The sequence below is a fragment of the Marmota flaviventris genome, chromosome 1, assembly GCF_047511675.1.
Source record: "Marmota flaviventris isolate mMarFla1 chromosome 1, mMarFla1.hap1, whole genome shotgun sequence".
Taxonomy (NCBI): Eukaryota; Metazoa; Chordata; class Mammalia; order Rodentia; family Sciuridae; genus Marmota; species Marmota flaviventris.
Genome location: NC_092498.1, coordinates 36,020,345 through 36,044,989, shown reverse-complemented (window position 1 = coordinate 36,044,989; position 24,645 = coordinate 36,020,345). Strand labels below are relative to the sequence as shown.

Below are 24,645 nucleotides of genomic sequence, written 5' to 3'. Positions count from 1 at the left end.
AAGTGCTGTACTGCATTTAAAGAAGAGATGATAAACATCTGAGGGTAATTTGTTTACTTAAATTTACTTAAATTCAAATTAAATTCATTTTCTCTCTCTAGATTTTAAACATGTTTATGGATATTAAAAGTTTGGCTATTTTGTATTTATCCTTGTTGAAATCTCCAGATTATTTTATGCTATGTTTTATTTTAAAGTGCCCACTGTACTTTTTCAGGGAGAAAGAGGTCAAGAAGGAAGAACAGGAGCTCCGGGACCCATTGGAGTTGGTCAGCCAGGACAGCCGGTAAGTAGCAAACATACAAGATGGAACAAAAAAAAAAAAAAGAGCCACACTATTTTCATGTGTTCTTTTGGGTCAGAAAAAATGCTTTAAGCTATAATAACAAAAATAGCATGGCATTGACCAAAACAGGCAAGAAGACCAATGGAACAGAATAGAAGACACAGAGACAAATCCATATAAGTACAGTTACTTCATACTAGACAAAGACCCCATAAACATGTATTAGAGAAAAGATGGTCTCTTCAGCAAATGGTGTTGGGGAAATTGGAAATCCATATGTAATAGAGTCAAAGTTCACTCCTATCTCTCACCCTGCACAAGAATCAACTCTAAGTGGATCAAAGACCTAGGAATTAGACCAGAAATCATGCACTTGCTAGAAGAAAATGTAGGCCCAGAACTTCAACATATTGGCTTAGTTACGAACTTTCATAAAAAGACTCCTAAAGCACAAGAAATAAAATTAAAAAATCAATTAATGGGATGGCATCAAACTAAAAAGCTTCTTCACGGCAAAGGAAATAATCAAGAACATGATGAGACAGCCTTCAGAATGGGAGAAAATATTTGCTACCTGCACCTCAGATAGGGTGTTAATTTCCAGGATATACAAAGATCAAAAAGCTTAACACCAACAAAAAACAAACAAACAAACAAAAACAAAATAACCAAATCAATAAATGGACAAAGGAACTGAACAGACCCTTTTCAAAAGTAGAACTACAACTGGTCAATGAATATATGAAAAATATTCAATATTTCCAGCAATTAGAGAAATGCAAATTAAAACTATACTGAGTTTTCATCTTACTCTAGTCAGAATGGCAACTATCAAGAATACAAATAACAATAAATGTTGGTGAGGATGTGGGGAAAAGGGAACACTCCTACATTGCTGGAGGGACTGCAAATTGGTGCAATCACTCTGGAAAGCAGTATGGAGATTCCTCAAAAAACTAAGAATGGAACCATCATTTGATCCATTATCCCACTGCTCAGCATGTACATCCAAAGGATTTAAAATCAGCATACCACAGTGATGCAGCCACATCCATGTTTATAGCAGTTCAGTTCACAATAACTAAGCTATGGAATAATCTAGCTGCCAGTCAACTGATGAATAAAGAAAATATGGTAAATATACACAATGGAGCATTACTTAGCCATAAAGAAGAATGACAATGACATTTTCCAGCAAATGGATGGACCTGGAGACTATCATGCTATGTGAAATAAGCCAATCCCCAAAACCCAAAGTTTTAATGTGTTTGCTGATATATGGAAGCTAAACCACAATAAAGGGGCTGGGGAGGGGAAGAAGAGAAGTTCAGTATATTAAACAAAGAGGAATGAAAGGAAGGGAGGGGGGGGAAAGAATTAGGAAAGAATGTAGAGTGAGTCTAACTTTAAGTGAATCCCACCAGCCTGTCCACTCACAAGAATAGGGTCCAAGGCAGGGTATGGTGGCTCACACCTGTAATCCCAGCAGCTTGGGAGACTGAGGTAGGAGGATCACGAGTTCAAAGCCAATCTCAGCAAAAGTGAGACAACTCAGTGGGACCCTGTCTCTAAATAAAATACGAAAAAATAGGGCTGTGGATATGGTGCAGTGGTCAAGTGCCCCTGAGTTCAATCCCCAGTACCAAAAAAAAAAAAAAATGTGGTTCTAATTAGAATAAGATATATTCCATACTTGTATAATATTATCAAAATGGTTTCTCCTGCCATCTATAACTAAGAAGAACCAACAAAAATTTTTTTAAAAAGAATGAATAGTTAAATGAATCCACCTTGTATCTTTTTGGATAAAAAGAAAATATGTATGCAAGGACCAGATCCAAGCATTATTTTTCATATACTTGAAGTGGGGTTATATATATTATCTATCTATATATGTATAACATATACACTTATATACATGTGAACACACCCATATATATGTGTATATGATACTTACATCTGTCTCTTACTATAATCTCTTAAAAATAAATCAGCTTGTTTAAGAAGAAGAGATCTTATATGTCAACATTTCCTAGGAGTTGATAGTTGTGGATTAAAGCTTAATATCCATACATTTGTAATGGACTTTCCTATAATCATGAGAAAGATTCCTGAGACTAAGGATATTATTATCAAATCCATGTGTGTGATTTAAAGCTAGGATGGATGATTGTAAAAAGATAAAACCTGTTTTATTCACTTCTGCCTGTGTAGCTTTGAAGTTTGTTACTGTTGGATAAAAGAACACAGGTTATCAAAACAGATCTGAAGATAAAGTGAATGAAACCCAACTATTCTGGTATAAGAAGCTTCTTAACTTCTCAGGTAACCATTATTTTCCTAGAAAATAACTGTAGCTGACTTACTGAGGAGTAGTAAAAACAACCAATTGTGCATAGTTGTTGTCCCAACTTCGTTTTGCATGGCATAGTTACTCACATGTAAATAGTATCAGGTTCATACGCTTCTTCCTTGCTTTACTCTGAGTGAAATGGCTGCATGTTATTTGTGCACCAGAGTTTTCACCAATGCCTGGATATGCTAATTTACGAAAAACTTAATGTGGAGGAAAAATACACAGGATGAAAGTTTTGAAAATAAGTGATGTAGTCTCAATTTCCATTAAATATTGCTCTTAAAAGTGAATCACTAACTTCTTTGAGTATCCAATTTAGTAATGCATTACTGTTTAACAAATCATCTTAAGATTTAATGCTTTAGAACAATAAATAGTTATTTCTCATGATAATGTGGGTGGATTTGGGAGTTTCATATAGTGGGAAGTCAGTTGGAATGGGTGAAGCTGGGTTTGCCCAGAAACCTCAGTTCTCCTCAGTTTGCCTCTACATGTGGTCTCTGGGCTTCCTCACAACATGGTAGCTTAGATAAAAGCAGGAATGTTCCAGCAGGCAGAAACTACTTGTCATGTAAAACTCAGTATCAGAAATCACCTGGTACCATTTCTGTGATGCAGTTGGCTAAAATAAGCATAGAATCAGCTCAGATGTGAGTGGAATAGAGATTCCTCCTCCCTACGAAGATAGAAAACTCATGGATATTTTAATACACCATAGTCTCACATTTTAACTTTTGTAAAATTAAAATATTAATTTTATGGTTTTTAGAGTTTGAAATATTGAAAAAAGTTCTGTAAATGTTGGGAAAGCAATTCAGAACTTTTTATTCTTTAAGTTGATGGATATTTTTCTCAAAGAACTGTATTAAGACTTTTCACACTCAGCAATAAACTTAAAAATTTATTTCACTTATTCATTCTAGCATTGAAAACATTTTTATTTTTAAGTAATGAAATATTTTAAGCATATTTAAAAAGCAAAAAAAATGATTTAGCAAACCTCCAACAAGACAAAACTACCTACCCTTGATTTAGATTATCTTTAAACTGTAAAATATTGTGGATGGCAGTAAAACTTTCATGACCTCTTCCAGAAAATAAAGATGAGGAAAGAGCATTTACCAACTTATTTTATGAAGCCAGTTTTTCCTGACACCAAAACAAATAGTAACAATACATAAGAATAAAACTACAGACCAATATCCCTCATGAATATAGACATAAGAATCCTTAGCAAGGCATCGTCAAACAGATTTCAACAACATATAAAAATAATTATATAGCTTCACAAAATAGAGTTTATTCAGTGGATGCAGGACTAGCTTAATAATTGAAAGTCAATGTAATATATCATATTAATTCACTAGAGAAAAAATCTCATAATCATATCCAAAGAAATCAAAAAGCATCTGACAAAATTAAATCCCTCCAAGACCCTAATAAAACTTTGACAACACCTCTCAGAAAACTGAGGATAAAGAGGAATATCCCCAACTGCTATAAAACTTTCAGCTAATATCATATTTAGTAACTAAAAACTAATCATGCTGCATAATCTTTTTAATGTTGAATTTGGTTGAAAAGTATTTTATTGAGGATTTTTGCATCTAGGTTCATCAAGGATATTAGTCTGCAGTTTTGTTTTGTGTGTGTGTGTGTGTGTGTGTGTGTTCTTATCTGATTTGGGTATGAGAGTGATACTTGCTTTGTAGAATGAGTTTGGAAGCATTACTTCGCTTTCCATTTCATGGACTAATTTGAGGAACATTTATATTGGTTCTTCTTTAAAGATCTGGTAAAATTCAGCAGTGGATATATTTGCTCCTGAGCTTTTCTGTGATGGGAAACTTTTTATTACTGCTTCAGTTTCATTGCTTGTTATTGATCTGTTTAGGTTTTATATCCTTTTGACTCAATTTTGGCAGATTGTATGTATAAGTTTTCAAAATAGTCTTTAATGATCCTTTGGATTTCAGTGGTATCTGTTGTAATATACACATAGACAAGTGGAATAGAAAAGAGGATAGAGACAAACCTACAAAGCTATAGCCATTTGATTCTTGCCAAAAAGGTGCCAAAAAACATGCATTGGAGAGAAGAAAATGGTGCTAGGAAAGCTAGATATTCATATGTAAAGAATTGAAGCTCACCCTGTATAAAAAATCAACTCAAAATGGGTCAAAGATGTAAATGTAAGACCTGAAACTTTGAAATTGCTAGGACAAAACATGGGGGAACCACTTCAAGACACAGGCACAGTCAACAACAACTTCCTGAATAAGACTCCAATAGCTCAGGGAATAATAGTGAGATTCGGCAAGTGGGAAGGCATCAAATTAAAAAGTTTCTGCATACCAAAGGAAACAACAGTGTGAAGAGACAGCGTATAGGATGGGAGAAAATCTTTTCCAGCTACTCTTTGGGAGAGGATTAACATCCAGAATACATAAAGAACTAAAAAAACCCTTCACACTGAAGAAACAAACAACCTAATCAATAAATGGGCAAATGAATTGGAGAGACACTTCTCAAAAGAATACTTATGAATGGCCAATAAATATATAAAAAGTATTCAACATCTTTAGTCATTAGAGAAATGCAAATCAGAACTACATTGAGATTCCATCTCACTCCAGTCAGCATGGCAATCAGCAAGAATACAACAACAACAAATACAAAAAACAATAAATACTAGAGAGGATACAGGGGGAAAGGAACCCTCATACACCATTTGTGGGGATGTAAATTAGTACACCCATATGAAAATCAGCATTGAGCTTCCTCAAAAAACTATATATAGGACTACTGTATGATCCAGTCATACCACCTTTTGGGATATAACCAAAGGAATTAAAGTCAACATATATAGAAAAACCTGCATACCCATGTTTACTGTGGCATAATTCCAAATAGCCAAGTTATGGAATCAGCCTACATGTCCATTGGATGAAGAGACAAAGAAACGTTTTCTCCTGCACATGGACTTTAGGGAAAAAAGATGGCATATAAGCAGTAGGGAGACTATTAGAAAAGAAGAAAGGAACCAAGTTGAGGGATGAGAAGAGGGCAAGATTGGGCAATGGGGGCTGGATACAATCAGAATATGTTATTTGCATGTGCAGAGGTACCACAATGAAATCCATTGTTCTGAATAATTAATATGTACTAATAAAAATTAAAAATGATAAATATAATTGTCTTCTAACTTCCCTAAGGTATGGTAATCATTATCATTGTTATTGAAATAGCAACAAGTTGAATCAGTAGTTCAGAGCTGACTTAATTGCTGCAAAGATGCTTGAATCTGCATTATGACACTTCCTTATACCAAATATTTGAAAAGAAGTAGGTAAGACATTATGTTCTTTAAGTAGCCCAATTAAAAGTGGGCTAATAGGTTTTAAACACAATTTCTGGAGAATATTTTGTAGATTATTTAAAGATGTGGAAACATGCCAGAATAAGTTTAATTTCATGTGGTTTTCTATGTAAAAGATGTTGGGCATATTTATATATGCTGTAAAAAGAAATTTTATCTTTTTCAATATGTCTCATTGATGAAAAACTGGGAACATAATGTCAACATCAGTGTTTAGCTGATCATCTAAACACATAGTAATAATGTAATAAATATACCTGTGGTCTATTTATTAAAGAATCTGAGGGTTTCAATAATCTATTATTTGTACCTTTAGAAGTATTTGTGTTTTGTTTTATTTTTGCTAATAAACTGTGTTATCAGGGTATCAAAAATACCATATGATTTATGATTGCTATAAAAGAGAAATACTTGAATATATATATATATATATATATATATATATATATATACACACACACACACACACACACACACACACACACCAGTTACTGTGGCTTATGCCTGTGATCCTAGCAGCTCAGAAGGCTGAGGCAGGAGGATCTCAAGTTCAAAGCCAGCCTTAGCAAAAGTGAGGTGCTAGGCAACTCAGTGAGACCCTGTCTCTAAACAAAATACAAAATAGGGCTGGGGATGTGGCTCTGTGGTCAAGTGCCCCTGAGTTCAAACACTGGTACTTTCCCCACTAAAAAAGTATACAATTTGTATAAGACTACAAAACATTGGTGAAAGAAATTAAAGACTATTTAATAAATTGAGAAGACATGCCATTTTCATAGATGGAAAGATTAAACATCATAAAGATGTACATTCTTTCTAAAGGTTTAATGGAAGTCTTTTCATTATACCACCAAGATTTTTTGTAGATATGAATAGGATAATTAAAATTTACATGCAAAGACAAAAGAGCTAGAATAGCTAAAACAATTTTGAGAAAGAATACACTTGAAGAAATCACACTTCTTGGATTAAGACTTAATATTTAGCTACAGTAATCAAGAATGTGTGGTATTGACAGAATATAGATAATGATCAATGGAATAGAATACAGAACCCAGATATGAACCCACATAAGTATAGTCAACTGATTATTTGATAAAAAAAGTGCAAAACTGATCCAATGGAGTAGCATAGTCTTTTCAACAAACAGTGCTGGAGAAATTGAATATCTATGAGGAAACAAAACAAAATCCAAACCACCTCAAGTTAAGTCTCACATCTTATACAAAAATTTACTCAAAGTATTTAAATACGCAATGCATTTAAATATACAATGTAAAAACTATCAAACTTTACAAATAAAACGTAGGGAAAAAATCTTTGGGACTCAGTGCTTGATAAAGATTTCTTAGACATGTCACCAAAAACATGATTCAAAAAAGAAAAAGGTAGATTAACTGGACTTCATCAAAATGGAAAATATTTTTTTTTTCTGTTAAAGATTGTTAACAGGCTAAAAAGACAAGCTACTTACTGGGAGAAGATATTAGCAAACCACATATGTGGCAAAGGATTTGTATCTCGAACATACCAAGAACACTCAAAACTCATTGATAAAACAAAGATCTAATTAGGAAATGGCAAAAATATCAAATATTTATTAAGAATATACACATATATGTATGAAGTTACATGGTATGTATATGACTACATAGGTATGTATATTTGTTATTTCTTAAGTGGTCTCTGGACTTTGTCATGTATTATAAATTAGCAAGTTTGAAATGTCATCAGTAGTACTACCCATTCCTGAAAACACACTGACCACAGAAGGATTTTACTCCAATCATCTCTTCTACCTTCAAAGTATTATTTTCTGTTAGCTTTGATCTACCTTATTTTATCCCATCTAACTTATTATTTTTTATCAGTATTTAATTTAGTTTTACCCACATATTTGCCAATTTTTTGGCTCAACATAGTTTATCAGTTTCCCTCTTTTCTTTTTTTTTTAAGGAATATATTTCTTAGTTGTTTCCAATCAGATTATGTGTAAACTCTTTCGGTTTTTAGCTGAAATGTCATTCTTTTTTTTTTTTAATGATATAGTTTAGCTGGTGTGAAAATCTTAGTTGTGTACTAATTCCACTGTCTACTAACAACAGTGGTTCCTGTTGATTTGTTTGCAGTTCGTTTATAATTTCTTAGTAATTTGCCTTTTATCTTAGGCTGCTTTTGTAATTTTTCTTATTAATATTTTTTCTTAAAGTCATTATGATACATGTAAATATGGATAAATTTACAATTTTATGACTTTAGATGCACTGTTCTATGAATCTGAGGATTTGACAATTTTTAAATTTCTTAGCTGTCTCTTCAAATGCTCACCCTGCCCTCGTTCTATTTATTTTGAAATCCTATTGGACATTTGGAAGCATTTTGGGTAATTTCTTTAAATGTAACTTGTAATGTATAAATTTAACTTCATTAGGTTATTCAGGTTATAAAATGTCTTAACTCATCCATTAAATTTTTAGTTTAATGAGTATTTTCAAAATCTATCATCTATGTATCTATCTATCTATCTATCTATCTATCTATCTATCTATCTATCTAACTAACTATCCATCCATCCTTTTTACCACACTAGACTCTGATTCTTGTGTTTTTTACTCTTTTTAAGACATTAAGCATTAAAGTACACATTTAAAAAATTTTTTTAGTTGTAGATGGACACAATACTTTAGTTTATTTGTTTATTTATATGTGGTGCTGGGGATTGAACCCAGTGCCTCACACGTGCTAGGCAAGCACTCTACCACTGAGCCCCAAGCCCCAATCCCCAGCCCTAAAGTATACATTTTGTCTCCTATTATTTGTCAGTTTGGGGGGATTTTATGTTATCTTGGTTCACTTTTATTCATTGTGAATTATTTTCTATTATGTTCTGAACTTTGGAATCTGAACTGATTTTCAGTAGGACTTTAGTTGTGAAAACTCCAAGTGTCCTGTGTGAAGGGTGTTTGAGAGGAGTTTGTGTTTGCACCTTTTAGGAAGTCCAGGAGTTTTCTTGATGATAAAGCGTTGACAGAAGTGTTCAGAGACTGCCTAGGTGGTGTCAATAGAAGTTTCGAACCCAAACACAGCACAAGTCTAGTTTGGGACTTTCTAGTCTTTCAGAGGCCTCGCCAAGGCAGACACAATTCTTGTTGCCCACACCCCTGTGTCAATGTAAATGACTATTTGCTAATGTCCTTTTCATTGAAGTTTCACAACTTTGAAGGTCTTCACTTTTTGTGGGATGTCAGCACTGATTTGCTCCTCATTTTCCATTGGGTGAGCCAAAGTCTCTGCTACTATTTTTTTCTCTAGGCTTCCTTGACTTCTTTCTACCCCACAAATGTTTTTTTTTTTTTTTCCCCCTACCCAGCACAGCCACAGCAGCATCTTAGATGCATACACAGTTTTCATCTCTATTGTTGAGCCCTACTTTATTTTCTCTGGGCTCAGGTATATCTTTATAATTCATTTTGGAAAAAAAAAATCATATTCCTTATCTTTCTGTCTGGAGCGAGAGTTTTCACAATATTCTCAGAATAGGAAATTCTTGTTTGTTGGCTTGTTTTCTAAGCCACAATTACACCAATGAGAGTGATGCTGTGAAGTTCTGACTTATTTGGAAACAAAATACTAACAAAGATGAGAAGAATCCCAAATAAAGTGTCAGACTATTGCAACAAAAATGTCATAATAAAAAAAATCAACGAAGTGAGTTTTTTAATAATTTAGAAGTGACATAAAGACTTACCTGAGGATTGACAGAGATTCTGCTGAAAATCCTTTACTTTGTTTCTTTGCGCCAATCATTTCAAATAATTTCAGGTCTAGGGCTACTCTCGCCAATGCGGCAGTAATGTAAATCTACCAATAGATGGAATTAATATTCTCACTCTAATGCCTGCCTTTGAATAGTTAGCTATCATTTTTGTGTATCACTTGTTTTGTGCTGATATGATAAGCATAGTGATTTATAAAAAGTAAATCAACTGAGACTCTCAAAGTGATCTGCTTTTTATGCAAGGTCATTCAGAGTACTCTCAGGGGAAAAAAGATATCCCCTGAAGTATAACTCTAATTACTTTGAAGTTAAAAATAAAGTAGATGACACTGTTTGAATATAATGGGCAATTTTTATTATTATTTCACATATTTATCTTTAACGCTTGCAAGTAGTCTGAAACCATTTTTAAGGTTATTAACACTGTTGATATTATTAAGGAAAGTAATAAGATAAATATAATGCACAATCATTTTAATTTCATTGCTAATGTTTCAATAAAGCATTTCACTGATTAGACTGTGTTAACTGGTAATTGGGATTAAAGTATAAATGGAGGAACCTAATTATATAACTAATATATATCTCTAATAATTAAATATTAATCTATTATATCTAATGATATGTTAAAATATATTATATAATAGATATAATCATTATATAAGTAAATATATAATGATTATATATATTTATAAAAATATATAAATAAATATATTTTAGAGATGTTTGTTAAAAACAAACAAATATGCCATAGTTCTAACTGGTTCTCATGGCTTTGAAAAGGACACTGACATTTTTATAGAAGCATTTATTCTTTTTTAAATGACATACAATTATTATCTGTCAATAAAAATATTTTTAAAAAATTATCCTCTGGTCTTTCCTGACTACTAAATTAAAAGTATGGTTCATCTAACTCAAGTACCTGCTACTTCTCTTCTCTGGTTAATAATCATCTTCTATCCTGACTCTTTAACTGGAAAACTTGAGAACATACTGATGGTATGGAATATTTCTCTGACACTTCACAGTAATTAAACCTTGGATCACTGATTTTTTAATTCCCCTAAGTGCTGGCCCAGGAGCCTTAACTCCATTCTCAACAGACTTAACAGACTTAACTCCATTCTCAACACATGATTCCTTAACTCCTCCATTACTTTCACTTTCATTGCTGTATTCTACAAGTGCAGAGGAGGAGGGAAGAAAATTCATTTATTCTGTGCAGCCAGAATAAATGCCTGTCACCACTTTGCCTAATGTAGACCAACCTCTGAGATTTCCTTATTTCTAAACACTCCACAAAGGAAATTTGTAACAATGGTGGAGCTGAAGTAAAATTAGGTTTGATAATTGCAGCAGGCATGCAGTCATATGTAAGAGCTCTAAATGTCTCTGAATCTTTACAATAATACTAGTGGCTGAGGTAGTACTGTCATCATCATTCTGAAGATGATGCTGAGCTTTGGAGAGATTGAATTATCTGATCAAGGTGACATTGCTAATATATAGCAAAAGTCAGACTTGAACCTTGGTTTAAAAGACACCAAAATCTCCTTTTAACTAGCATGCAAGACTAAATTCCATGAGACAAGGAGATCTGTCTGCTATTCCTAGTACAATTCCTTCCACTTCTTGGGTGTTTGGTAAGTATTTGTTGAATGAATGAAAAAAAAAAAAACTGAGCTGGGAAAAAGACTTTACTATGTTTAATATAATAGGTTTCATTTTAATTAGTCCTATCATTAGGGAAGAAGAAAAATTTGCTGTTCTTTGAGAACGTGTATGATTTTTACTTGGCACTTTTCAGTTTAGTTTGCAATCCAGTTTCATGCTCCTTTTTATTTCCTCCCTAGCTGACTGCTCTACCATTAGAGTAAGCTGTCATGGATATTAGTGCTTTGATTAAGATTTTGGATTGTTAAAGGTCACAAGCATTATAATTTAAATTCAATTAGATGTTAGCTTTTTCTTTTAATTAAAGTCTTTACTGAATAATAAAAAAAAGACTGTCTTTAAAAATATGCAATATTAGGGCAAAGCACAAAGAAGTTAAACGCTGGGATACAGTTAGTTTTCTTTCTTAAATACAAATTCATAATGGGTCTGCTACTGCTGAACATAATGCTGCACCCTTGTTCTGCCACCAGTCTAATGCATCTCTTAGGTAATCCTGGATTAGTGTACCTAGAGCCCAACGACCTTGCAGCCTGCAGTGTGCTGGCTTTGGGCCTTGAGGGAAATTTATTAGACTGTTCCAGGACTTCCCTAGTTAGCTAATCTGAATCATCTGAAGATCATTAGAGGAAATTCTCAAGTTTTTGCTTTTAAGAGGTTTGTTGTTAGTTCCTTTACATTTCTTTCTTTTTAACCTTTTGGACAAGAAGAAAAGGGGAAAATTCATAGTTTAATTTTTTTTTCTAGTTTAAATGAAAATCTTGCTAGTGTTTTATGTTTTCCAATTAGGGTGTTTTCTGCCAGTCCATTTCAAAGCCTAGGACCGAGAAGTCCTCTCCTCTTCTAGTGCCTTTAGAAGTGCTCCTCTTCTGAGCAATAGTTATCCAGACTTAATTTTAATCATCAACATGGAAAACCATGTTTCCCTTCATTGATCTATCAAGATATCAGCTTATGCATAGAACTGCCAGTGGAGTCAATGGGTTCCTGAAATAATTCAAGTTTTAGTCCAAGTATATCAGGACAGAAATCAAAACACATGTAAGTAGTATCCAATGCTTTGCAACAGCTGTGCAGTGATTTCTTCACTGGGCTCCCTTAAAACTTAACCAAATTTTAAAATAACACTGCATCCTTCTCCAGATCACATAGTCTTGAATTTTTAGCCTTTCCTCATAGGGTTTATTTCCTAATCCTTATTCTGAAGCATCACTTAATTTCAATTTTCCTCTAATTTGAGGATACTAGAAGTGCTTATGCCAATCAAACAGAATAAGTATTTGAATACAATGTGAATTTCTTCTTTACAACTCTACAATTCTGCTGATCAATGTAAATGGTTTTCCAAAATACTTTGGGAGATTACTAGAAGGACACTCAGGAAAAACTTAGGAGGACTATATCTCCGCCATATCCTTGTGAACTGAAATATAACTATTCTCTTTCTTCCCTCTTCTTCCCTTTCTCTTTCTGCCTTTCTTTCTTGCTCTCTCACCTGCTCCTCATTCCCTCCTACCCTAACCAGGGTCCCCGTGGTCCTGAGGGAGCACCAGGAGAGAGGGGCTTACCTGGAGAAGGATTTCCAGGACCTAAGGTAATAAAAGCCTCTGAACTAGGGAAAAAAAAAAAAAAACCCATAGCACTTTGTCCTGCATAGTCATGAATCACAAATTTTTAAAAACACAGATTATTAGAAGTTAAGTATTTCCTGACTATTTGCACCGTATTGTGTGAAGGAATTTGTCAATTTTCTTTTAATGTAAAAGTATGGTGAAATATTTAATTATAAAATAAGTCATCAACAGATTTCTATTTCATGTAATTACCACATATGAAATTAGAAACTCTCAGTTTGCAGTCATTAACGCTCCAGTGATAAATAGCATATTGATGCCCAGAAGTCAAGTTATTCAGTGTAGCTATGGCAACACTGCTCACAGCTTTGTTTTATGAAACACAGATAGGATACAAAATCTAATACATCAATTTATACTGCCATCAATATCATAAGAAAACTGATTTTTTTTTACCACACAGACCAACTCTTATGAATTCAAACTTTCCTACTGCTTCCCACATATAATTCTTGGAGCTCAAGTTCCTCTGCACCAGGGCATGTCAAACTTCTGTAAAGGGCTGGATAGCAAATATTTTAGGCTTTGTAAGCCATATGGTATCTGTTGCAATGACTCAACTGTGCTGTTGCTGCATGGAAATAGCCATAAAAACGTATCGATGAATGAATCTGGCTGCTCCAACAAAACTGTGTTTACAAAAAGCTGGCTATGGGATTTGGCCAGTGGGCTGTAGTTTGCTGTCCTGTTGTCTAGGTGGTTTACCCATATCTATAACACATCTGCCAAACACCACATAGGAAATGGTTCTCCAAAATACGTTGGGCACTATTAAAAAAATTTCACAGCAAACAATAATGCATTTCTGGGTTCTTTCTTCATTTCTAAAGTCTTCCCCACCCCCCACGTAGACACACATCCACACAGCCCAGAGAACCATATGCTGATTTCTCAGACCCTGCACAAGTTATTCTGTCAGGTCATTCAGTTCTGACCTTCTCAATATGGCCTCATACTCTAAAATTGTATCTCATTCTCAGATTCTTTCATTATGATCAATACTCAGTTGTCTCTGAGAAACCCAAATCTCAAAAGAGGAAAAGCAATTGCTGTAACAAATAATTCATACTATGTTGTGAGCTGAATTTTGAAGAGGACCTTGTTAAGACATTAAAGTTGCCACAATAATGTTAGTAATATTTTGGATAAATATGATATTTCATAACTAAAGTATCATTCTTAGAAAACAGGTCAAAGACTTAGAACTACATTTTAGAAAGTTTTATGATACATAGTTTCATTAAAGTTTTGGCACATCACAAATGTCTTTTTTTATGTGCAGCCCAAACAATCCGGAAAATTCAAATTGTGAAAATTATTTATCTTTATAATCTCTGTGTGTTTGTGTTAAAGATAAAGAAACAAATGAGGGCTGGGTGTGGTGCTGAACACCTGTAATCCCAGTGCCTCAGGAGACTTAGACAGGAGGATCACAAATTCAAAGCCAGCCTCAGCAAAAAGCAAGGTGTTAAGCAACTCAGTGAGACTCTTATCTCTAAATAAAATGCAAAATAGGGTTGGGGATGTGGCTCAGTGGTCAAGTGGCCCTGAGTTCAATCTCTAGTACAAAAACAAAACAAAACCCCCACAAACCTCAAAACAACAACAACAACAAAAATAAATAAATAAATAAATAAATAAATAAATAAATATGTGAAACACTAAGAAGTATATTCCAGGGAATGCCTTAGTGACATGTTCAACATACTTTTATGTTAAATGAAGTATAATGTGATGATATACTCTTTATAATAACCCCAGGCTCTGCATTGGCCTCTGTTTCAATAAGGAAAGAACACATGGTTTTCAGTGTTTCATTAGGGTCAAGTACATGGAACTTAGCTCTGTGGTAATGATCAGAAGAACCCACCAGTCAGAGCACTTCATTCCCCAGCCTGGCAGACCTGTTGACTCAGTCAGATTGTGGTTAATTTGTAGCGAGTAAGTGAATAAATTATGGATAGAAAGATATAGCTATATTTTCCTTTTTCTTAGGTTTCTTAAAAATGTTCTTTGATTTTATTCTTGGTTCTAATGAATTTATTAAATGAATGTTGTTTCTGATTGACATGGTTTATTTTTTATAACAAAGGCATGACGTGCTATGACTTCATAGATATAGTAAGAACAGCTGTTCACAGAGATCATTTGATCATAGAAGCAAATACAAGGTTTTCCATGAAGCCTTCTAAACCTAGATTTTCAATGAATGTCTCTGTAAGTTCAGATATAAAACATTTAATAAGTAATCCAATCTTGCGAGTGTTGGTTCACATATATGAGAGACAAATTTTCTTGTACCATGGATCCAATTGTAGCCATGTTAAGGAACAGGAGGCTTGATCCAGGTAGTTGTACTACATGATTTATTGATTAGGTTCCTGGTTTCAGTATTTCTATTGAGATTGGAAATTGAGCTCTTTTCCAATTTCAGCAATGCTATATATGTATTCTGCTGGGACAGACTCCTTCCTGTGAAAATGATATGACTAATTTTTTTTACAAGTTGCAAATCTTAGAGTCAGTGGGCAGTGAATTTGGATACTTGATTGAAAAAATCAATTTGAAGTATAATTCATAGTAACTTTAATGTAAATCTTTTAAATAATTTTTATCAATGCGCTGATAACCCTTCTATGCACTTTCAGGGTGAAAAGGGTTCTGAAGGACCAATTGGCCCACAAGGGTTACAAGGCCTGTCAATCAAAGGGGACAAGGTACTGTATACAAGGTGTATAATGGAAACAATGCCAGTAAAATTATTTTTGTCATTGCTTTTAATGAGTGTACACTTTAAAACCAAATATAACATGACAATCATGACACATAGGTATCCAATTAATTATAAATCTTGTCTATGCAAGGTATATTTATTATATTGGATGAATTATGATCTGGGAAGTCCCATTATTTAGAGTAATGTGTTACTTATTTGGTTTCTAACTTTCTGTGACTTCAGTCATCAGCAAAGCATCTTTGAAGACAGACATTAGCAAAAAAAAACACCTGTCCTTAGTGTAATAGAAAATAGTTGTTAAAAACACTTTGGCCTCATTACAGTCCATCTCTACCTTCAGGCATTCATTCAAAAATATTTACCTTAAAATGAAGTTAAAATAATAGAACTCATTTAAGAAAACTAGTGTTGATACCCTACAGCAAGAAACAATAGGAGTCCACCTTTAGTTAAACAAAGGTTTACTGACTCATTGCAACATGGAGACCATAAACCCTGGGCGACCAACTGCAACTAGGAAGGAAGAAGAAGAGATTTTTTATAGAACTTGGGTTTGTGTTGGGTGACTTTTGGGAGCTTTCAAGACAGCATAGGTTGCTTTGCGTTGGATGCTACCAGAAAGTGGGAATAATTTTAAGGTTGAGTATTTTAACGAGTCTCATCTAGAAATTGGGAAAAATGGTGTTAGGTTGAGATGTAATAGTCAAAGAAGTAGCAGCAACTCATTTCAGCCAGAGCAGGAGGATGTTTGGCCATTTCTAGGGATTTGGACAGTGTTTGTGGTTTTGTCTGTGCTCAGACATGAGTACTGAGTAGTCTTGCTTTTGTCTTGGTCTGTCGCTTTGATGAACTTGTTTATGTTCAGCACTGCAGCCCAGCTGCCAGGGTCAGGTCAGCTCCAGGCCATCAGACGTTGCTTTACTCTTTAGCATTAGTTACTCATTTTCTTTAAAATATCTGAAGATCATGACCCTGATTAGAAGCGGGCGGTGAGGCTGGTGACAGAAGTTACTGCAAGCTGCTCAGATTCTAAAAAGCAATGTGAAGTGAAAGTTGTCAAGGGGAGGAGACAGAAGATATGTGCAAAAACCAGAGACCTCATATCAATTTGGAGTCATTTATATGCCAACCGTTAAGCACACATTATATTATTTATTAAATTAGAGTAATAACTGATACTCATGATTATCCTCAATCTTGAAATGACTTATTCCTTTTATTTTCTGGTAGTTATTTCTTCTGGTTGTCTGTATTTGAATAGCAGAGATAATGATAAGTAATGGATCATATAAATTTCTTTCTTGCTTCAAAGAGCTCAGCTCTGGTTGTAACTGCAGTTCCAAAATACTTCCAAAATATGTAAGATGTTCTTTTTTCTTTGGGGGCAGTGGGAACTGAATACAACAGAACCATTGTTTTGTGAGTTCAGTAAATTAACTTTTTCAAGGGTTGTTGTGACATGGCATTTGTGTTTTTACATCTGGAGCTCATGCAAAGAAAACGCTCTGCATAAAAAGCTTTTATTTGCTATCCCCTTCCTAAATCAATACTGTCTTCTCTTTCCTTTCCCCCTCTCTTCCTCTCCTACTCTTTTAGGTGTAGCATTAGATTCAAAGACTTTGGTGTGATTCAAGCGATAACATAAACACCCTATGATGAGGGCTCACAAATGCATATATTTGCAACAAAACAAAAAATTAGTTATGACACAGACTTTAATTGTAAAAAAAAACTGTACAAAAGGATATAATTTTTATGTGTTTATTGAATACATGCAGAATAGTGGTTATGAGTTGGGTTGAGGAGTGAGACAGAGTGTAGATTTGAATCTCATGTCTGCTACTTAATAGGTATGTGACCTGGAGCAAATTACTTAAGGTCATTTGGAAAATGGTGATGCCCACCATAGAGAGTTATTGGGAGGATTAGTGAGAAAAATCATGAAAAGCATTTAGCACAGTGACTCTTGCATAATGAACAATCAAGTACTGAATCAGAATAATCGGGTTCTGAATCAAAACTTGAGTCCATAATATTTTCCTTATTTATTTAGACCAAGGTGGACAATATACTAAGAAGTATGTTCCAGAGTGTGTCTTGGTACAAGTTTTATATAATTCAATATTATTTATATAAAGTATGAGTAGCATTTACTTTTGTTCATAAAAACATATTTACATAGCCTAAGCTGCCTTTCTGTGACAACATTATTGGAACACAAGCACAACTGCTGCTTTGTGTATTGTGTATGGCTGATTTCACACTCTCAAAGCAGCATTGATCTGTTACAAAAGAGACCTAATTTTCGTCCTCAGGCCCAAAACATTATTATCCCACTGTTTAAGAAAAAGGTCGCTGACTTGAAGTTGTCTAAATATAGTTGCCATTGAAATAAGCACACCTACCCATGTAGCTCAACCCAGTGGTCAGTTCTCAGTTGTCATTTTACTTGACCTATCAGTACCCTTTCTTGCTCCCTCACCTTCTTGAAACCCTCTCTTTGCTTGGTCTCTCTGGCTGCTGCTCCTCAGTCTCTACTGCTGTTTCTGGTTCATTCCTCTGACCTCTAATGACTGGAGAGATTAAAGGACTCAGTCCTTGGACCCTCTCTTTTTTTCAACTCTTGGTGAAGTCACCCAGTTACACCACTCAGAGAAGAGCAAGAACAAGTACCATTGTCTCACAGGACCTATTGATCCTTCTGCCTGGCCACTGCCATGTGTCACCTACCACTCTCCCTCATGGTCCCCATCTCCACCCATACAGTCTCCTTGCTGTTTCTGAAATGTACAGGGATCATCCTTACGCCGGCTGTGTGCTCTGCCTGGAATGCTCTTTCTCCAGGTTTCTACCTGGCTCATTCCTTGTCATCAGTGAGGCCATCTGGGTTCATTTTCCAATTGTTACTGCCACGCCATTTTCTCAATTAGTTTTTCCCCTAAATCATTATTCAATGTAGCATTTATCTTCTTGTCTTGCTTATTGTCTTCTGTTTCCCTTACTAATATTGTAAGCTCTGTTAAGGATAGAATTTATTTCATGGGAGTAGAAGGTAGGGTTCTTTAATTTTGTAGGCTTCACTTTAGATTTTTCTTAATTTCAAAATTGAAATACTAAGAAGTACATTCCAGAGTGTGTCTTCGCACAAGTTTAATATAGTTCAATATTATGTAAAGTATGAGTAGTATTTACTTTTGTTCTTTTAATAAGATTTGGAGAGGAAAGTTACTTAGAAAAATTTAAAAATATCTTCTTCAATTTATCTTTCAAATTCCAGTTTTCTTATACCCCAAGAATTTTAAACTCTTAAATATTTATGTTATGGTCCTAACAGGAAGTTTTTATATTATTATGATAACTATTCAGAAATTCTGGTTGTGAGAAACATAATTTCTAAATATAAACCCATGTACATACCAACCAGTTTAGACAAAATAGTGAAAATGTCATTGACTCTTTTGGCAAATTTGATCTAGAGATCATCAAAAGCAATGAGGTCTTATGATTTTACTTGTTGAATTTTTTGAAGTGTAAATATAGATTTTAATCAAGCCTAAATTCAGATTGGAAAGCATAAAAGAAGGAGGTTTTATTTATTGTTGTACTTCTGACGTTTTCTATACAGGGAGATTTGGGACCTGTGGGACCTCAAGGACCAATGGGCATCCCGGGCACTGGGAGTCAAGGAGAACAGGTAACTGATGCTTGTTTTCATTCTCATGGTACCAAGCATTCCAGCCCAATCCTGGTGTTCATTGAAGGCCAATCCTGCAAATATCTATGAATACATTTGACAGTCAAATTGCAATGAAATATATGTTAAGTCCAGAAATGAATGTAGAAGGAGAGTTTCATGGAAACATTTTCATTTTACAACTTTCCAAGACTCAAATATAAATTTTATGTTTCTTGGTGCTTTGACTTTTATCACTAAAACCTAATTAACCAGGGTATGAGTTTGGAGGTAACATTTTATATTTTTAGTTCCCCTTGCGAGAGCAGTAGTTACTTACGTGTCAGTTTGTATGTTATTTCCCCTCAAAACTTTGTGATTATGTCCCACTCGGTCCCAATGCCAGGGGAGTTCTTCCCATCCTTATCTACACACCAAACTAAAAATGGTATTAAACTTAAAATAAGGACCAGAATTGGAAGTGATCAATTTATTTAAGTGGCGTCCTTCCTGGATATAAGCAAACTACAAGTAGGATTTTATAAAAGTCACCTGGCCCCTTTTGGTCAGAAGAAAGGAAAGACCTCTGCTTCTAAGATCTGATAACTTTTGGAAAAACTGGATAATTGTCTAAATAATGTGAAAATAGTATAACAGTAATTTTACTATTATTATTTACCATACACTTTGAAAATTAAAATAGTGTGTTATATGTCATAGTGGGGTTCATTTTGACATACTCATAAATGCATGCCACATAGTTTTACCATATGCATTTGTCTACATATCTCATTTAATAAAACGTCAGCAGCAAATACAGATTTATCATCCAGGTTAGAAAGTGACAAGTTGGTTTGATGAAAATTTATGGTTAAGGTTTGGATTATCCTGTGGCCTAGAGCATGACTACTGCTTCCTTTATCGAGGGTATTAAGGAAAGAAGAAAACCTTGAGACAATTCCAAATCTCACTAGACATTTAGCTGTAAGTTTGTTTCTAACCATCTGCTAACTTGTTATTATTATTACATATTTTTGTCATCCCAGGCAACAGTGAAGTTGGCTATTACTCCTCTTTCCATTTCCTTGCTCTTGGCTGTGTTAAGAGGATTAAGGCGCAGAAGAAGCCAAGATAAATCTGTAAATAAATATTTAGATAATAATTAAGATTTGGGTGTTTTGACTCCTGAAGGATCCTGGATTGACTCTTCCACCAGGCCTTCTCAGGATTTCTAGTGTATTTTATGGGTTCATCAGGGCTCACATTCTGGTCCTGAAAGCTGCTAGATGGTACTGCCACATCCTGTGTCTTATGCTGAGTTACCACTCTGGTGGAGAATGAGGTTCAAAGAGAGACGGGTCTGTCCAGAGGGCCAGTGGATCCCAGCCCGCCCACCTGTGGCTTCCTGTTTCCTTTAATGCTGGTCCTTGATGGAGTTTGTTGCAGCTTAAAAAGCAAGCAAACAAACAAACAAACAAACAACCCCAAACCTCCTTGACTTCCTTCATTTTCTTCTCCAAGAGAAAAAACCAATTTTTGAGTAAAAATGTCCTTATAGAACTGACCCCTAATGGATAGGAAAGCAAATGGAATGTATTCTTTGTAAACTGCTTTAAACAAGAATTTATTTACCCCATTAAGATAAATGACATAAATTCTACTTAAATTTAACCTGTGTATGCAGTTATTCAATTTTCTTCTTATCCTTAATTTAACAAGTTTATCCACTGAATTATTGTGATTATTATTTCCTCCAATGTCACTTATAGAAATGAGTTTTCCTACTCATCTGTTTACGAGTGAACTTCTGTTTCCATCATCATGTTTACAATTTTTTTAAATGACCTCCAGATTTTCCCTAAATATTTGGAGGCTTGATAGCTTCAGATGTTTTACAAAATAAAGTGGAATATAAATAACCACATACACACATGTACATCTACATATGGTACATCCTGTAATTTTTTTGTCCTATTTGTATGCAACTTGTGGACTACTGTAAAAGTCAGAAAGGGTTATGTTTTGAAACCAGTCCATATTGACAGTGCAACAACCTTAACTTCCCTAAATTGTTTGGGCTGCTTACCTTTGTCAACCAGAGAAAAAGGGACTAGTATTTGTATTTTTAAAATGAAAAAGCAGTGGTATCATCTAAGGGAGAAAAGGGTATAACATCTATTACATTATAACTGTATAAAATAAACATTATTTGTGGGATATAAGCAAAACAGATTTTTTTCTCTCTAATCATCCTTTAATGTCCCCCCCTCCCCGTGGGAGACTCTTTTTCTGTCTTGAAAGAATTTCCAACAGACTATAGACTTTAAAAAACAAATAAATCACTTTTAAGTAATAGAAAATTGTAGGGTCGTTGCAAGTTACCAGTCTCTTAATTCTGTAACAAAAAGTGTTCAGTCAATATGTTACTTTGCTTTTAGTCTTCATTATCTGGTACCATCTGTAGGGAGGGAGTATTTCTCAATTCTCTGGGGCTGAGCCAGGGAGGAGGCTGGGTGTGAGGGCCTGAGGACTCTTTCTTGTTTGGTGCTATAGCAGGTGGCTTTGGGCACTCAGAGCTTTGCAGATGTGTGAAGCTGACCTCTTCCTTGTGGGGCTCCTTCATGGGTCTCTTTGACTGTCCCTTCTAGGGTGTGGATGAAGAGTCCCTTCCTACAGCTGCTCCTCCCTCTCTGCCTCTGCTTTACTGGGGACTTTCTCTGTTGGAGTTCTGTTATCCTTCCATGTCTCTTGGGCAAGACTGATAATAGTTCCAGGCTAACGCTGTCTCACACTTAGCATACAATTTCTTTGCAGGGACATCTCATGAGACTTTTGCTCTGGTAGACTCTGGATCCACAGACGGCCCCTGGCTTCTTTTGGCTACCACAGGCCATCTTAGCTTTCTCAAGCTTGAGTTGGACTCTGGCCCCTTGGGTCCCCAAAACAAAAATCAAACTATACAAGTAAGAAATATCCACTGAAGTCCTCTTTCTAGACCAGTATAAAGAAAGAAGTAACTCAAACCCCTTCCATTTTCTAAAAAACAACAACAACAAAAAACCCTCCTTAAAATCTAGACTACTGGAGAACTTTACAAATCCTCTCTTCCTCCCACCTTTTACATCTGCAGTGTGAGGGAGAGAATCAGTCTGGTCATTCTTCAGTGTGGCATCTCCTGGCTTGTTGCTTCTTAGAGCCCAGATAAACTTTCAATTTAACATCTCAAAATATAATCGGTCCAAGTTAGGGGTATAGGGTTTGCTTGCATGTGACAGAAATATGAATTGGGTCAACAATTTGATGAAATTTTACTTTTCTTACTCAAAATTCCAAGCTGGCCTGGTGACTCTCCATCAGTGTTAGGGGTTCAGGCTGTTCTCTTCTGTTAGTCTGCCATCCCATCTAGGTTTCAACTAAAAGCCCTTGCCACTCCATTTGAAAAACATTTATGTCATATAAATCATCTATTATGGAATGAGAACTAAATCATCGCGTTAGAGGACTTGAAACTGTTCTTACCCAAATATCTTCTTGATTTCATTAATAACATTCTTAAATTTTTTATTTCAAAGGGAATCCAAGGTCCTACTGGTCCCCCTGGTCCACAAGGACCCCCAGGACAAGGCTTACCTGGTTCTAAGGTAACTTTCTAAATGACAGCAGAGTTTATCTATAGTAGAATTGCTGTTTTCTGGTCAATGTTATTTGGAAGAGAACAGATAGAGTGAACTTAGAAATCAGAGATCTTTATACCAAATATTACTGATATTCCTAACAATTTATAAATTGTAATATATATTCTTTATGCTTTAAGAAGGTTTTACTTACACAGACTTATTTATATTCTTTGATATTTTGGGGTAGTAGACCCTATTCTGGCAACGCAAACTGTAATGTCAGTAGACTGTGGCCTGTGGTTCCAGGCCTCTCTGGGTTTTGGCTAATTGGTTTTCTCATAAGCACTCCCCCAGGAGTGCTGTTAAGGAGACAGTCAGAAATGAGCTGAATGGAACCATTACTTATCATTCTGCAATATATTTATACTTAGCCTTACATTTTATTTGTGTTTTTATATACCTCTAATTCTATGAACATTGGTATCAAGTTACCGCTTTATTTGGAACTGTTATTTATCTCTGGAGGAAAGGCATGCCACTTATTATTTAGCTAACTACTTTTAATGTTGTTTCAAGGAATCACTAATCGGTTAAATAAACCAAATGCTCCCAAGAGACTTCTCACCTGAGAGTAAACTTCCTACAGCTGTCCATATGAGAAGTAGCTCCATAGAAAACTACTGCTTTCCTTGTGGTTTTTATTGAAGGCGTATCATTGAAAACTCAGGTTGCTCTCTCTGGTTATGATGTTGCTCTTGATCAGACATCATTTTGGCTTTCAATGTGTCTGTTTTAGTTGTTCTAGAATGTAACTGCCTATCTTTTCTAGGTGCCTCCACAGGAGCTCTTAGCCAATTGTGAACATACTACATACCCTATATTTTAAGTCGGTTCACATTTATATGTTCCAAATATGATAAAAATCCATCTAGCCTAGAGGATCCCAGGCAATACATGTATGAATTAAGCACATGAAACTATTTTATCTCACTTTGTTGAAAGAAGACAACTCTTAGGAGATCAAAGGCAGGAATATGTTGTTTTTATTTTGCTGCAATATTTCAGTACTCTTTCCTTACCAGGGAGAAGTAGGCCCCATAGGACCTACAGGCCCTAGAGGACCAGTAGGGATTGGAGCGCAAGGTCCAAAGGTGAGTTGACTCTGCTGTTCAGATGCTATTAAGAAAGTTATGTAACATTAAACCTTCCTTTATGTCCAATTGCAATACAGATCAGCATGTGCCATCTATCTAACTTGATACAACTTAAAATGTGACTAATAGAAGAATTCTGATTATATGCATGGCTTGCTTGATGATTGGTATTATACAGTGCCGTTCCAAAAGAAATGCTTCACTTGGGGCTTCACTTGTTTATCTTGTTGATTATTTTGAGGACCTGATAGGCACTCAATAAATACTACTGAAGAAAAGGATTCACCCTTCACAAGTTCTGTAACTCATTCTCAAAGTGTGTAGGTCTGATGAGCCATGCTGAGCACTACACTT

General features: G+C 34.9%; 1 protein-coding gene across 2 annotated transcripts in view; it reads left to right on the top strand.

Annotated features, from left to right (window-relative positions):
- Col28a1 (collagen type XXVIII alpha 1 chain) overlaps positions 1-24,645 on the top strand; it is a 165,245-nt gene that overhangs the window by 47,867 nt on the left and 92,733 nt on the right. For both annotated transcript variants that reach the window (XM_071612512.1, XM_071612515.1), the window contains exons 13-18: positions 218-286; positions 13,002-13,070; positions 15,759-15,827; positions 19,473-19,541; positions 23,093-23,161; positions 24,220-24,288. In XM_071612512.1, coding sequence (XP_071468613.1) covers positions 218-286; positions 13,002-13,070; positions 15,759-15,827; positions 19,473-19,541; positions 23,093-23,161; positions 24,220-24,288 — 414 coding nt within the window. The remainder of the gene's footprint in view (positions 1-217; positions 287-13,001; positions 13,071-15,758; positions 15,828-19,472; positions 19,542-23,092; positions 23,162-24,219; positions 24,289-24,645) is intronic.